Raw genomic sequence first — 14,621 nt, forward strand, 5'->3', positions numbered from 1 at the left:
TTATTTTAAGCAATTGCATATTTTATTTTTATTTTATTTTTATCACACAAATATTGTATATTGCAGTTTTTAATTTTAGGACAATTTAAAGTCAAGTTTTCCATATAATTTTAATGCTTCATTTCATACCACTTGGACCAAAATAATTTCAATTCTGTCAGTGTTACACAACAGAACATCCATCCATCCATCCATTATCCAACCCGCTATATCTTAACTCAGGGTCACGTGAGTCTGCTAGAGCCAATCCCAGCCAACACAGGGCCCAAGGCAGGAACAAATCCCCGGGCAGGGCGCTAGCCCACCGCAGACAACAGAACATCCTTCAAACAATAGCGTTTCAAGTGCTAAATGTAAACACGAAAATGTTTGATTATAAGGGGGAAGGCAATTTTTGCCAAGTAGAGTTATTTTCATTTGAAAATAAGCTTATAAAATGATGTAAATTAAAATTGCAGCATTAATATCAGTTCAGTAACTTGATGAATATTGGTAGTGAAGCAAATGGTATACAATTAAGAAGGGTCAATTTGACTACTCTCTTAATACCTCAAGTAGCAGAACACACAAGAAAACCACACATCATAATCGACTAATTTTAATGTATTGTAACAAGACACCAAAAAGAATATGCACTGATTAAAATCTTCCTGTTAAAAAATAGCCATTTTTGTAGATTGTAAAACAACAAAAACATGTTATCTATGTAGCCTTAGTTTATATTAGTGTTTGTGTGGATTTCTTCATCATATACTGTATTATTACTATACTGTGCCTGATGTGGGTGTGTGTGTATTTATATGTGCTTTCTCTGTGATGGACTGATAAACTGCCCAGTGTGGTTTCCTACCTTATATTTAATCCTTCTTGTATAGGATCCGGTTGCCTAAAACCAATTCCTGGAGAAAACAAGTTGGGAGAATAAGCAGCCGGATGGCATCTGAGCCACTTGACTCCATACAATTTTTTGCTTGTTAGTTTTAACAAAAACACACTCCAATAAGCCTACTGTCTGGGGTGGATGATTTTAAAAATACAAAAAAAAAGGACTGAAGGATTTAAGCTTTTTCAGTGTATGATCACCTAATAAGACCATAAAAATATTTCGACTTCACAATAGTTTGAGTAGTCCCAATGTCAGAGAAAGGCCAGGGGCCTTATGTATAAATGGTGCGTACATACAAAAATGTTGCGTTTACCCATTTCCATGCTCACATCGTGATGTATAAAAACTAAACTTGGCATAAAGCCACACATATTTTCACGCTAGCTCAATTCCTGGCGTATGCAAGTTCTCTGCTCGATTTTGCAACCTGGTAGCTCACAGCGTCAAAGCAGTGCTATTGTTCCAGTGTGATTTCCCTTTCTTTTTTTGATTCACATCCCTGACATGGCTTTATCAAATACACTGAAATTAGCCGCATATTGTTTATTAGTTTAAGGCATCTGATTGTAATTAACCTGTAACAATATAATGGTCCATGGAATGGCCAAACTATTCCAAATACCATAGCTGCTTTAGCGTTGTTATTCTTAGTGCACCACTCAGAGTATTTATAACACTGTATCTGAGTGTGGAATCTTAGCTCTACATAAGCTGATCAGAAAGAGAATTATCGGTATGCAGCATCTAGCACACACTGCCTCAGCCATGCTGTCTATTGAACTGCTCTCATATGACAAACACTTCACAGACTTTCCTATAGGTACCTCACAGTTCAGAAACAGTTTCATCCCAAGAACTCTAAATGCACTCAATCAGTCCATCAAGTGGTCCTAGTAGAACTGTTTATGCTTAGAAGTACAATCACCTCACTGTAAACTTGCACTACAGTTATAATATTGCATAACCTGAGCCACTTTATAAAGTGTGTATTTACATATGATGATGATATAATTTTTAAAAGGAAATGCAGCAAATTATGTTCATTACATTATACAAATAAAATGTTAACATCATTTAAATAATCTATATCGCTAATAATTAAACATGTGAGGACACGGTGTTGCAGCGCTAGTGACGAGCTGGCGCCCCATTTAGGGATTGTTCCTGCCTCACGCTGTATTCTTGCTTTGGCTGGTGCAACACTGGATGGATAGATGAATAGAATGATTAAACATGTACTATGAAGATATTTCAATGTTCCTTAAAAGTTTTGAAGAATCGGCATTCTAAGCTTACACATGGCTTGACATCTATTACAGAGCTGATTGTGTGGCGATTGGGTACTTGGAGAAGGAAAAGGAAGGACAAGAATTGGGGGTTAGTACGTTTGAAAGAGACAATATTGCTGCAATAAATTATTTCATCGAAGGTCATGCACAGAGCAGCAAGCATCTTGTGGGAGGCAGGAACAATTTCTGGATTGGGCTCCAGCTTGTCACTATCACTGTGTCATCATGTCCCCATGTTTAAGAACATCCTTTAATTCCTATCATCATGAAAATGATATCAAGTATACATTACAGTATTTAAATTATTCAGAGAGCTGTAATATCATGAATGTAATGGATTCTGTGTCCTGTCAGAGAGCACATAGAAGAACACATGCAATACAAAGTATTTAATGTGCTACTTTAGTTATGATGGTATTTGAGAAACTAGTAAATTAAATGACTTTAAGATGAGGTTTATGATGTTCTACTTTAATGACAAAATAAACTGCGTGATTAAAGTGGAAATTCTGAAATTAAAGTTGACATTTCAAGCTTTTTCTCCCCCTGTGTGTCTATTTTTTTTTCTTTTCTCTGTACCCTAATAAGCTTCCATATGACTCTCAAATGGTGGGCTACGACTCGCTTTTTCACAGCGACTTTGATATGTCACTCGATCAACTTCCTTTTGTTGTTTATGCCACTGTTTAAACCAACAAATAGTATGTTTTTCCTTGCCCCTTCTAGGTATTCTTCTTTTTTTTGTGCTTACGCACATTTCCTCTTTTGTTCGTGCATGTCATGTTATAGTGTGAATTCTACGTGCACGGCGCTATGCATGAGGCCCAACAGCTGTCAAATTCTGGAGCTACAACAAGGACATGTACTGCATAGGCAGGGTAGAATGACTTTATCTAAACTGTCCTTTAATACAGTAAAAATGATGTCAATTTTAAGTCTTAAATTGAAATGTGTTATGCTTTTTAAGAATTTTATTAATTTTAACATTTCTTCACAATGTGTTAATCCAATATCAGTAAACCCCATAATGATAAAATCAGATAACTCCTTTCCTATTCACCTACAGAGCAGAGATATATAAATATTTAAGTAATTAGTCAAAGACAAAGAAACATCTAAAAGATTAACAGTGGTTCAGTCTGAACAGCCTATTCAGGGGAACACTGATAGATACCAGCCATATCCTAAAACACTTCTAAATTGTTCTTCAGCAAGTTAACTTAATTTTTCCTAATTTTAACTCAGATAGTACATTGTTGTATAGAATATTTGCAACAAATACCAGTCAATGGTTTTACAATCCTTAAAAGAGCTGTTGTATTTGATTTATGTGTTTTGCTGTTATACAATTTTTTGATATAACTAATAATCTATTTATGCAAACTGAAACCTTATAACTTTGTTCAATCTCACAACGTTTAATTTTAGGCAGTGGTTGGAGAATATATTTTATTGTTGAACAATTTTACCAATTATTTGTATTTCTCTCTAGATATTCAACAAGAAAAAATTTCACAGACTGTCAAAGGACAGGTTAACAAATCACTGCTACTGCAATGCCTGGAGGACATACCTTATGTAACAGAAAGTCATTTCACATTTGAATGGACAGTGGTATGTTTTAATATGTAATTTAGCAAAAAAAATACAAAAACAGAAAAATAAAGAGTGAATCAAATCAAAACTCAGCTAAATTGTGGCTATTTTTGGATGATATTGTCTATTTGATTTCAAACTGAACATCTGATAGCAAGGTGTTAAAATGTTTACACACAGTTTGTAAATGTGCACTATGCTTTGTGTGTACTGAACTTTTCCTTTTATCTGTTTGCAATTTTAGAAACATAATGAAACTGAAGAATCTATCATTTCAGCTAAATGGCCCAGAACTGCAGAGAATAATTCTCTGCTTTATGGAAATCAGTTTCAGTTCCACAGCAACTTATCTCTTTCTATTACTTCATTAAAATTCACAGATGAAGAAAGAGAATATGTTTGCAAGATAGGGTTACCTGGAAGTCAAATAAGCAGACATTTTACCATTAAAGTGTTTGGTAAGTCCTTCTGTGTGTATTGCAGTTTGCCATCATTGTGCAGTGTATCACATTTTATCACTGACTCATGTGAACTGTTTTTTATGTGGATGAAATTGTTTTATGTATTATATTTTGCAAGATTAATTTATGACTTAATTTAGTGTTGTGTGAATGAATATGAGTATACCCTACAATGTACAGACTTTCAACCATGTCTTATGCATGGTTGTGCCTGATTCTATTTTTATAAAATAGTGTGCATTCAGAGAAGTAATGGATAGATCATTTAACTTGTGTTTATTCAGTACTATAAAATGCTGTAAGGCAACATACTCTAAATAACGCTATCCCTGGTTTTCAAATCAGACTTTGATTGTTATTGTAGCATGTCTTTGATTGAAATGATTATAATCAGTGGTCTCCAAGCTCAGCTAAGCTTATGGCTTTTTGTTGTTTAAGCATTTAATGGCTTCTGATGAGTGTATGTGTTTGTGTGTGTGTGTGTGTTCATCCCGTGATGTTCTGGCACACTGTCCAAGGACAGTCCTTGCTTTTTTACAGATGTTTGCTGGGATATGATGAGATTTCCTTATCCAGATACGTAGGTTTGCAAATGGATAATTTAAAGCGGATCAAAACCACCATGAAATTTAAGCAAAATGCAAATTACTCTTATATGATCTGATTAATCTGATAGTCAATCCATAATATACAAAAATCAGGAAAGTTAACACTATTCAATATACTGAACAAATGGAAAATGTAAAGCATAAATTAATCATTCAGTGCAGAATATATAAACAATATATAAACAGAAAAATATATAATTCCATTAGTCATACAGTGAATATACATAGAAACATATTTATGTATTTTTGTTTTATAAAAAAGAAGGTGCTTTTACATTGCAGAAAAGTAATATACAGTATACAAAAATAAAAAAAAAATTGGTAATTTATAATAAATTGCAATGAGAAACATGAAATAGTGAACAACATCATTGAAAGATGTTATTAGATGATGATGAATTCCAGATCCTTGAAGAATATTTAAGGAAAAAATCACTGAGCTAATTGTGACAATCTGAAATGAATAAACCAAAATGAGCTAAGTGGTATAAACAGAGTCCAAACAGATGTGATGCTTTTTCGCAGTAAAAGGTGGTAAAACTGACATTTGTTTTATATGTTTTAAGTTTTAATCTGATGGAATGGACACACAAGTAGTTGAAGTGCTGGCTGTTGATGTACCTGACCTTGATCTTTACTTTGACCTTGATGTCAAAGATGGTGTAGTATGAAGAAGTACAGAAAACAGAGAACTCTGAAGTCCCATTAATATGGAAATGACCTGGAAGTGTATTACTAAAATAAGAAGTCCCCCACCTTATTGTCTCAGTAGTTGTAAATCATGTCCTTCCATTATATCTCAAGTGGAGGTTAATTTTATACATAGAACAATTTACTGCACACATACATAGATATGTATATGTAATGAATGTTAACAATTAACAGGCCAAGTAAATTACATAAAACTTGTTGCACAACTACTTCTTATTTCTAATTGTTATTAAGTTCAGTTTATTCGCATTGATTATATTTACATTTACTGTAAGTGTTCAATGCACTATACAGTAATTAATTATCATTTTATCTGTGTTTTATTAAGTAAACAGCTTATATAAAAGTATATAAAAAGTCAGTTCAGCTCAAACAAATTTTAAATGTTTTTATGATTTAAGCTTTTCAAGACTGCACAAATTTAGAAAGTATTTAGCATTATTACTAACATGGAGGAAACAGATTAGAGAATGTGTGACAAAGTCCAGACTAAAGGTTAAACCAGTAGTGAAGACAACTTGTAAATTTCAAGTGGATTCAGCTCAATTATTGCATTGGTCTTTTTAACATAATCACCCACTATAATAATTGTGCAATTTTCTGAAATTCATTTTCATACATTCACTGTTTCACTTCACTAAATCAGGTAATTAATGAGATGAAGAACAGAAAAATTTATATTTAGGGGTGAATTTCCCAAAAATGACCAGTCTTAGTGAATAACAAACAAGAGAACGAACAACATAGGTAAAGAATTAATTACTTTTGCAATTTTTTCCCAAAGCCCTTCGTTATTTGACATATAACAAGCGAGTTTAATGTACTTCTTTTCTGGGCTCCACCCCAGCATCCATGTCAGAAAAGCAGACTGTTGATAGCAGTGATATCAATCCAACATATTTTCATTGTCAAATATATATTATATTGTCACACCAGACATGTGCAAAAGTAAAAGAAAGTAATTGAAAAATCAATTGGCACAAAGTAAAAAAAATACAATTTCAACAGATACAGTAGGTAAAATTAACCTGTTCAAAATCTATAAAAAGGTTCAAAATATGATGTGGTTTGCTTGTAAAAAAAAAAAAAAGCTCATTGGAGAGCAGCAATTGTAAAAAAGCAATACTTCACAACAGAGGAGTTAAAACTACTTAGAGGTGGCAAAAATGAAGAAGTGCTGGTTTTCAAGGTTAATAGAAACCCTTGCATTTTCCACATGCCCAGAGTACATTCTGCAATAGTGCATGTGCTTTGGTATGCTGTGTTACTACTCTCCTCAGTCACAATTTGGGAATTCAACACTGGAGTTGGCAGATATCTGGAAAAGGATGCCCACTGTCTCCCAGTAACCAGTCACCAGCAAACGCACCATTGTCTGCCATCTGACAAACTCCAGGATTGGACAACATTTATCATCCTGTGCACTCCCAGACCACTTGGCTACATCTTTTATAAATAGTCCTTGATGATCTTTAAAGAATGAGACCGATTACATAATTAGTTATAACTCATATAACTCGTTATACTCAAATTGCCTACAGGTGTTAAGGCTACAAAGAGATACTTTTGCACTAACCTTATAGCCTACATTTTCCAATCCATTCATTTTCTAAATATTACAATTTGATACAGTATTTATAATGCAACATCAAACTGTTATTATTATTGTTGCTGTTATTGTTCTTCTTCTTCTTGTTATATGTTTTTGGTGATCTTTTTTAAGGTGACATCTGTTTTTCTCAGACAGAATCACAGGCAAAAGTCCAAAAAAAAAAAAGGTCTTAAGTTAACGAGTGGGTTGGTTCGCTACTTTAGTTATGAAGGGTTTTGGGAAACACTAATTAAGAAATGATCATAAGTACGAAAAAATAAAGTATTCAGTCTTACAAAGGTTTTGGAAAAAACAACTCCTGATTAGTTGATGACTACAGTGATCTGTTGTGGCAGGAAGGGAATCAAAAGGAAAAATGTGGCCACACATAAAACTGAAGTCAAAGACAACCTTCTTGCAAGAGTTTCATTTAAATATAAAAAAAGGAACCTATGATGAATAAACAATGATGTCTCTATGTATTTCACTTCATCTATGATATTTAGGCTAGAGGAATTAGAATTTGAATGAATTAACCCATCTATTTTATAGCTACTGTGGTCATTTTTGTTTTGTAAGGGCAGTAGTTTATAATGTTTTGGAGAATAAATTCAATACACACAAAATTGTAATGACAAGAAATTCATACAATTTGTTAATCCAGAAAATAAAAACTCATAAATGGACATGTTTCCATTGTGTATTACATAACTTTAACTATAATATTCCAGACAGGATTCCTAATTTTTCATTTTATTAATGATCCCAAACTATAAGATCCATGAAGATTTCCACATCTGTAGGAGAGGCAATAATCTTTCTTCAGTGCATCACTGCTTTTCATGAATCAACCTCATTTTTATTGATATAAGCTGTTTCCTTGGGTCAGTTCTTGCCGTTATGATGCCATTGTTACCACCAACCAAACTTCAATTTCAACTTTCAACTTGCAAATCAGTCCATTTCCTGTTTCAGCTGGCATGTTGCCCCTTATTTGTGTTATTTTATGCCAATAATTTATATTCATTTTTACTTCATTTATTATGCATATTTTTTAAGTTTATGTTGGAAAAAGGGTCGTGTCTCTTGTGTTATGGGTTCCCCAAGGAGTGGGGCCCACTGCCCATCACTGTCAGGAATGGCCCTCCACCCTATTTAAGACAAGAACTCCCATAGTTCCTGGTGGTTCATTGTACGCACTAGGGAGTAGAGAGTTATTGTGAGTTTCTGCCTTCGTTATTGCCTTTTTATTTCCTGGATTTTTGAAACTGTGCTTTGTTTTTACTTCACCTCTGGATTTCATTTTGAGTCTGTGATTATTGATTTTTTGATCTTCTGCTCTGTCTTTGATCATGCTACTGGATTCTATGTTGGGACGTTGTTTGCTGTATGATACCTTGACTTTATTAATAGTAGATTAAAAAAGTAAGAAATTTATTTCCACAGAGACTGATTTGCTTTGTTGAATCTAATGCTTCTCCTGATGCATCTACAAGAACACTTTAGGAAATATCTAAAGCAGAAATGAGCAACATTGGTCCTGGAGGGCCGCAGTGGCTACAGGTTTTTTTTTTTTTGTTACTCAGTTACTTAATTAGAAACCAGTTATTGTCAATAACAGATCTTATTTAATTTCAAATAATCACAGAACAGATGGGTCTTCATTTGCTTCGTAAATACATTGAGGGAGACAGCAGTTTGGATGGAAGTGTGTAGCCTGATCCATCGACTTGGAACTACAGAGGGAAACAGTCTGGATTGAGATTTGATGCCACGCAGAGGCAGCATCACCAGGCACTGTTCCCTGGCAGACCTGAGTGGGTTAACAGGCATACAGAACATCACCAGTGCCTCAGTATACTCAGGTGCTGACCCATTGACTGCTTTATAGGCAAGCATCAGGGATTTGAACATAATGAGTGCTGCTACAGTGAGCCAATGTAGTGACCTGGGGCCTCATGCATAAACGGTGCGTATGCACAGAAATGTTGTGTAAGAACTTTTCCATGTTCAAATTGCGATGTATAAAACCTACACTTGGCGTAAAGCCACGCACTTTTTCACGGTACCTCATACCATGTCTTACGCAAGTTCTCCGCTTGGTTTTGCAGACTGACGGCACCCAGCGTCAAAGCAGTGCTACTTTTACTGTGTGGTTTATCTTTATTTCTTAGAGCTAATTCCTGCCGCAGCTTTATAAATACACTGAAACTAACTGCATATTGTTTATTAGTGTAATGCATCTGATTGTAATTAACTTGTAACAATATAATGGTCCAGGGAACAGCCATAATATTCCAAATACCATAACTGCTTTAGCGTTGTTACTCTCTGCACCTTTTTTTTCTTCTTTCAGCTACTTCCGTTAAGGGTTGCCACAGCGGATCATCTTTTTCCATATTACTCTCACTGTACCACTCAGAGTATTTATATCACTGTATCTGAGTGGGGAATCACAGCAGCAGCTGATCGGAAAGAGAAATATTGCTATACAGCATCAAGCACAAGCTGCCTCAGCCACTGCAAAACGTTTCAAAGCCTTTCCTGTAAGGACCTCGCGGTTCAGAAACAGTCAATCAGTCCATCAAGTGCTCCTTGTAGAACTGTTTGTACTTGTAAGTACAATTACCCCACTGTAGACTTGCACTACAGTTATAATATTGCACAACCTGAGCCACTTTATAAAGTGCATATTTACATATGATGACAGTATCATTTTTAAGATGGTATGCAGCAAAATATGTTGATTATATTATAGAGATAAAACTTTAACTTAATTTAAATAATCTGTACTGTTAATAATTAAACATGTGAGGACACGGTTCTGCAGTGCTAGCTAGTTCACGGATTGATCCTACCTTGTGCTGTATTTTTTCTGGGGCTGATGCGACACTGGAAGGATAGATGGATAGAATAATTAAACTTGTACTACAAAGATATTTCAATGTTCCTTAAAAGTTTTCCAGAATCGTCGTTATAAGCTTACAGATGGGTTAACGTCTATTACAGAGCTGATTGTGTGGCGATTGGGTATGTAAAGAAAGAAAAGTAAGGACAGGAATTGGATATTAGTACATTTGAAAGAGACAGAACTGCTACAATAATTTCATCGAAGGTTGCAAACAATCACACACCGTATTCCCCTGTTTAATAACATGTTTTAACTCCTATCATCATGAAAAAGATATCATATATACATCTCAGTATTTTAATTATTCAGAGAGCTGTAATATCACGAATGTAATGGATTCTGTGTCCTGTTGAAAAAAGAGAAAGCGGAAGATCAAATACAAAACAAAGCATTTAACGTACTACTTTAATTACGATGTGATTTGAAAAACTGGTTAATTAAACAATTTTAAGATGAAGTTTATGATGTTCTACTTTAATGATAAAATAAACTACGTAATTAAAGTGGAAATTTCGAGATTGAAGTTGACATTTCGTGCTTTTTTCCTACTGTATGCCTTTTTTTTTCTCTTTACCCTAATAAGCTTTCATATGACACTCAGACGGTGGGCTTTTCACGGGGACTTTGATATGTGACATCTTTTTTATTTTGGGCACTGTGCGACTATGTCAGGCGATCAGCTTCCTTTTGTTGTTTATACCACTGTTTAAACCAACAAATAGTACATTTTTCCTTGCCTTCACTTGGTTTTTCAATCGTCTTTTCACAGAAGGCTGAGCTTAAGGGTGATTTATATTGATTTGCATATTCATAGAGGCATAATTCTGGGAGGAGTTAGGACGGGACAGAAGGCGCGTGCACGAGCGTTACTTTTCACACTGACCGGGATTTATGGAGCGGAAGAACGTGGAAGTTGGAGTACGCACAAATTCCTGCATCTAGATATTTCTGTGCGTAAGCACATTTCGGCTTTTGTGCTTACGTCATGTTATAGTGCGAATTCTACGCACGGCGTTATGCATGAGGCCCCTGAAGAGAGGAATGACATGTGTCCATCTCGGCTGGTTAAATGCAAGACAGGGTGCTGCATTCTGAATCATCTGTAGTGGTTTGATAGCACATGTTGGTAGTTGCAACATATTGCTGAAAACGAGCAATTAAAATAGTAAACTGTTTAAGACTAAAATAATCAGTTAAAGGTGGGAAATCTCTGCAAACAAGACAGCTAAAATGAAGCATATAAACAATGCTTGAGCAATAAATGCTTCATAAGCAATAAAAAACTTTAAATTAGGAAACTGGGCTAGAACTAAAATGTACAGCCACTGCTGCCATCCAGGACTGATATTACTCACCCATGATCTAAGGCAGTATTTTTCAACTGGGGTTCCTGGGAACCCAAGGGTTTCGTGAGTGCTAGCCAAGGGTTCCGCCGAAAAAGTCCTAATGATATAGGACATACTGGTAGATAATTGCACAAGGTTCCGTGAGTAAGTTAACCATTCGCGAAGGGTTCCACTCCAGCGAAAAGGTTGAAAAACACTGATCTAAGGCATACTTATAGTAAGTCTACAAATAATTTTTAGACTTCATGCAAAAATAATAAACAAGCCAGAATGTATTCTGAGTTAATTACTGTTTTCTCTAAAATATATACATGCTCTCTCACCAATGAGGTGTATTAAAAAAAATACCATTGGAAACAATTAAACTTACTGAGCGACAAATACTTATATCACAGTTAATGGAACGAAAGTCACTTAACAAAGAAATAAAGAACATATTTAAGTAATTTTATAAGATGATATATATATTGTCAGTGGCAGTTTTTGATATAGACGACATGGGCCGTTGCCCAGGGCGGTATCATGGTGGGGTGGCATCTTGGACATCGGCAAAAAAAAAAAATATTTTTTTTCCGTGCATCCATGTTGCACCAACATCATGCCAGCGCATTTTTGGGATTGCATGGGCACCAATTGGTATTATATTGCCAATTTGCGGGGAGTAAGGGCACCCTCCATTTGCGAGGTGCTCCTGCTGCTTGCCGCACAGGGAGGAGAGGGGCGGGGCGGCGCGGCATCTAATAACTAGCTTGCAAAATAAAACAAAATAAAAACAAACAAACAAACCCAAAAGCACCAGACATTATGATATAGACTTAGAATTTGCACCGATGTGTTTTCTAAATTCTATCACACCCATATATGCTGGAAGTGAGCACAAGGGCCCTCGGGTGCGCCTGTTTGTTGCTGTTGCTCTGCTGAAGTCTCACACATAACCTGTCGAAAGGGGAGGGGGGCGGGGTGCTTCCAAATAAAGCACATTTCATTCATAATATTGTCATTCCAAGGCCATTATGTCACAACTAATTTTTACTGGGTTGTGCAAAATTACAGAAATCGTTAGATGGGTGCTCCTTGCACGAGCAGCATAGAGCAGAGTACAGCAAACAGGAAGAATAAATTCTCCTGTGTGAAGCTGACACCAGCTCAATGCAAGTGCTCTCTCTATTCTTTATCACAGGTTAGTAAATTCGCCATAATTGGAGTGTACATTACAGGCTTTAAAACGGTAAAATATCGTCAATGAGATTTTAAACATGTTGATAAAATGATTTGAGTTAGTAAGATTTTCTTTGTATGGATATATATGTTTGCGTGCTAACTTACTAATGCAAATGACTCGTGTAGTGGAGAGTGGTAGGTGGGGAAAGTTAACCCGAAATAATAAACTGACTGCACCTCTGAGAGACAAGGTTTATATAGTTGTTAGTGACCTGGTGAACTGATGACTGGAGATGGTACTAAAGTGAAAATTATTTACACTATAATGAAATAGTTTGGTGCTGTATAAATGTAAAATTTGATTTTGTCTCTGTTAGACATTACATTTCCAATAGTTTGTTTTATTGCACTGATTTTGTTAAGTATTTATTAGAACGCTGCAGGGGCGCTAGAGGGGGTGTCCGCCGAGGGCACCAAACAGGCTAGGACCGCCACTGTATATTGTATATCCAAATATATAGAAAGTGAGACTCTTACACTGGGTAATAACATTTAATTTGTTTTGCCACATGAATCAACATACACTAGGTGAATCTTACACTATTTTTTGAGCTGAATTAAAATATCTAATCAGCCTGATTTTATCACACAAGCAGTAAGGGCAAACTGTAAAATGTAAATAATGTAATGTAAAATGAATATAATACTTCATAAAGACTTAAACTGTTAGTACTTATCTTAATATTTAAAGATATCTTTAAATATTATCTTTACTTCCTCATGTATATTAAAAAAATGCTTTTAACATACAGTATAAAATATGTCTGCAATTGAGCTTTAAAGTATTTTCTTTGAATCAAATCATATACACAATAATTACAGTAAATCTGTAACTATTAGAGAGATTCTCAGATCAGTTTAAGTGGCGTCTAAGTATAGCTTTCTATCAATACTACTGAAATTTAAATTGTATACGGCAACATCAAAGTTCATTCCAATAGATGAAAACCTTGGGACAGACTGGGAAGCACTGGAGAAAGTGTTTAAGATAGCTAGCCTGGAGACTGCCTGGCTGAAGTGGTGGCTGTTGATTGACAAAGAGCAGTCTGGGCTTTCCTAATTAGCTTGTTACTTCTGTCTCGCAGTTAGAGGAGTGGTACACGAAAAGAAGAGAGAGAAACAGAAGCTACCACTTTGGAGAGCAGGTGGCTGAAACACACCACTGCGTAGGTTTTGTTTACAGAATGATAAATTATTCATTCAAGTAAGCATTTCAACAGAAGAAAATTGTCTATTGGAACGTTATATCAAATGCTTAGATTATTTCGAGTCAGTTACTGTGATTAAAAGCATCTCTTGTAATGTTTCATTTGATGGTCTTTTTATTCTTGTAAATGGAAGTTTATCATTTTAAATAATATACACTAAAATAGAGTTTTGTGTAATGTGACACATATACTGTTGTTTGTATTAACTTAATGTTGTTATTAGAATTCAATTTTCAATGTTTTCTCTGCATATGTAGCTTACTTTAGTCATCTTTTCTTTAGGTGAGACACTGAAACCAGAACTGCATGTTTTCTATCAATATATTTTGCCACATAGTGTTGCAGTGGTAAGTATACTGTAAAAAAATACAGTCTCTACAAATTATAGCATGTTAATTCTCCAGTGTTTAAACTAAATATTTTTTCTGAATGTTAACTGTTTTCTTAAACAAATAGTTGATGCCTATGGCAAATAAACATATTTTAGGTGCAGTTAAAGCAAGGATAAGCAATGGATGTTAGGGGTGAGAATTGCTAGGGACTCCTTGACATGACATTATCCCCATACCTGGGTGCTAATATGATAAAACTATGATTTTTTACATGTTCCAACATTGTATGTATTATGGTTGAATTATTCAATATATTGTAATGAGTTATTTTCGTCAGACTGAAGGTAAAGTTGAATCCAAAATCATATCCCTGTAGTTAAAGATATTACACCAAATGGAAAAACAATTCTTGACTTGAAACCATTTTGTAAGCAGATGTAATCAAAATACTCTGTTTGATA

The 14,621-nt window shown here is 34.9% G+C and overlaps 1 protein-coding gene across 1 annotated transcript in view; it reads left to right on the forward strand.

Moving 5' to 3' along the window:
• Window positions 1-14,621, forward strand: part of si:ch1073-15f19.2 (basal cell adhesion molecule) — a 74,332-nt gene that overhangs the window by 20,509 nt on the left and 39,202 nt on the right. The window contains exons 3-5 of the mRNA XM_039744944.1: window positions 3,668-3,789; window positions 4,016-4,229; window positions 14,111-14,175. Coding sequence (XP_039600878.1) covers window positions 3,668-3,789; window positions 4,016-4,229; window positions 14,111-14,175 — 401 coding nt within the window. The remainder of the gene's footprint in view (window positions 1-3,667; window positions 3,790-4,015; window positions 4,230-14,110; window positions 14,176-14,621) is intronic.

This window comes from Polypterus senegalus, chromosome 2, assembly GCF_016835505.1.
Source record: "Polypterus senegalus isolate Bchr_013 chromosome 2, ASM1683550v1, whole genome shotgun sequence".
NCBI classification, from domain to species: Eukaryota; Metazoa; Chordata; class Cladistia; order Polypteriformes; family Polypteridae; genus Polypterus; species Polypterus senegalus.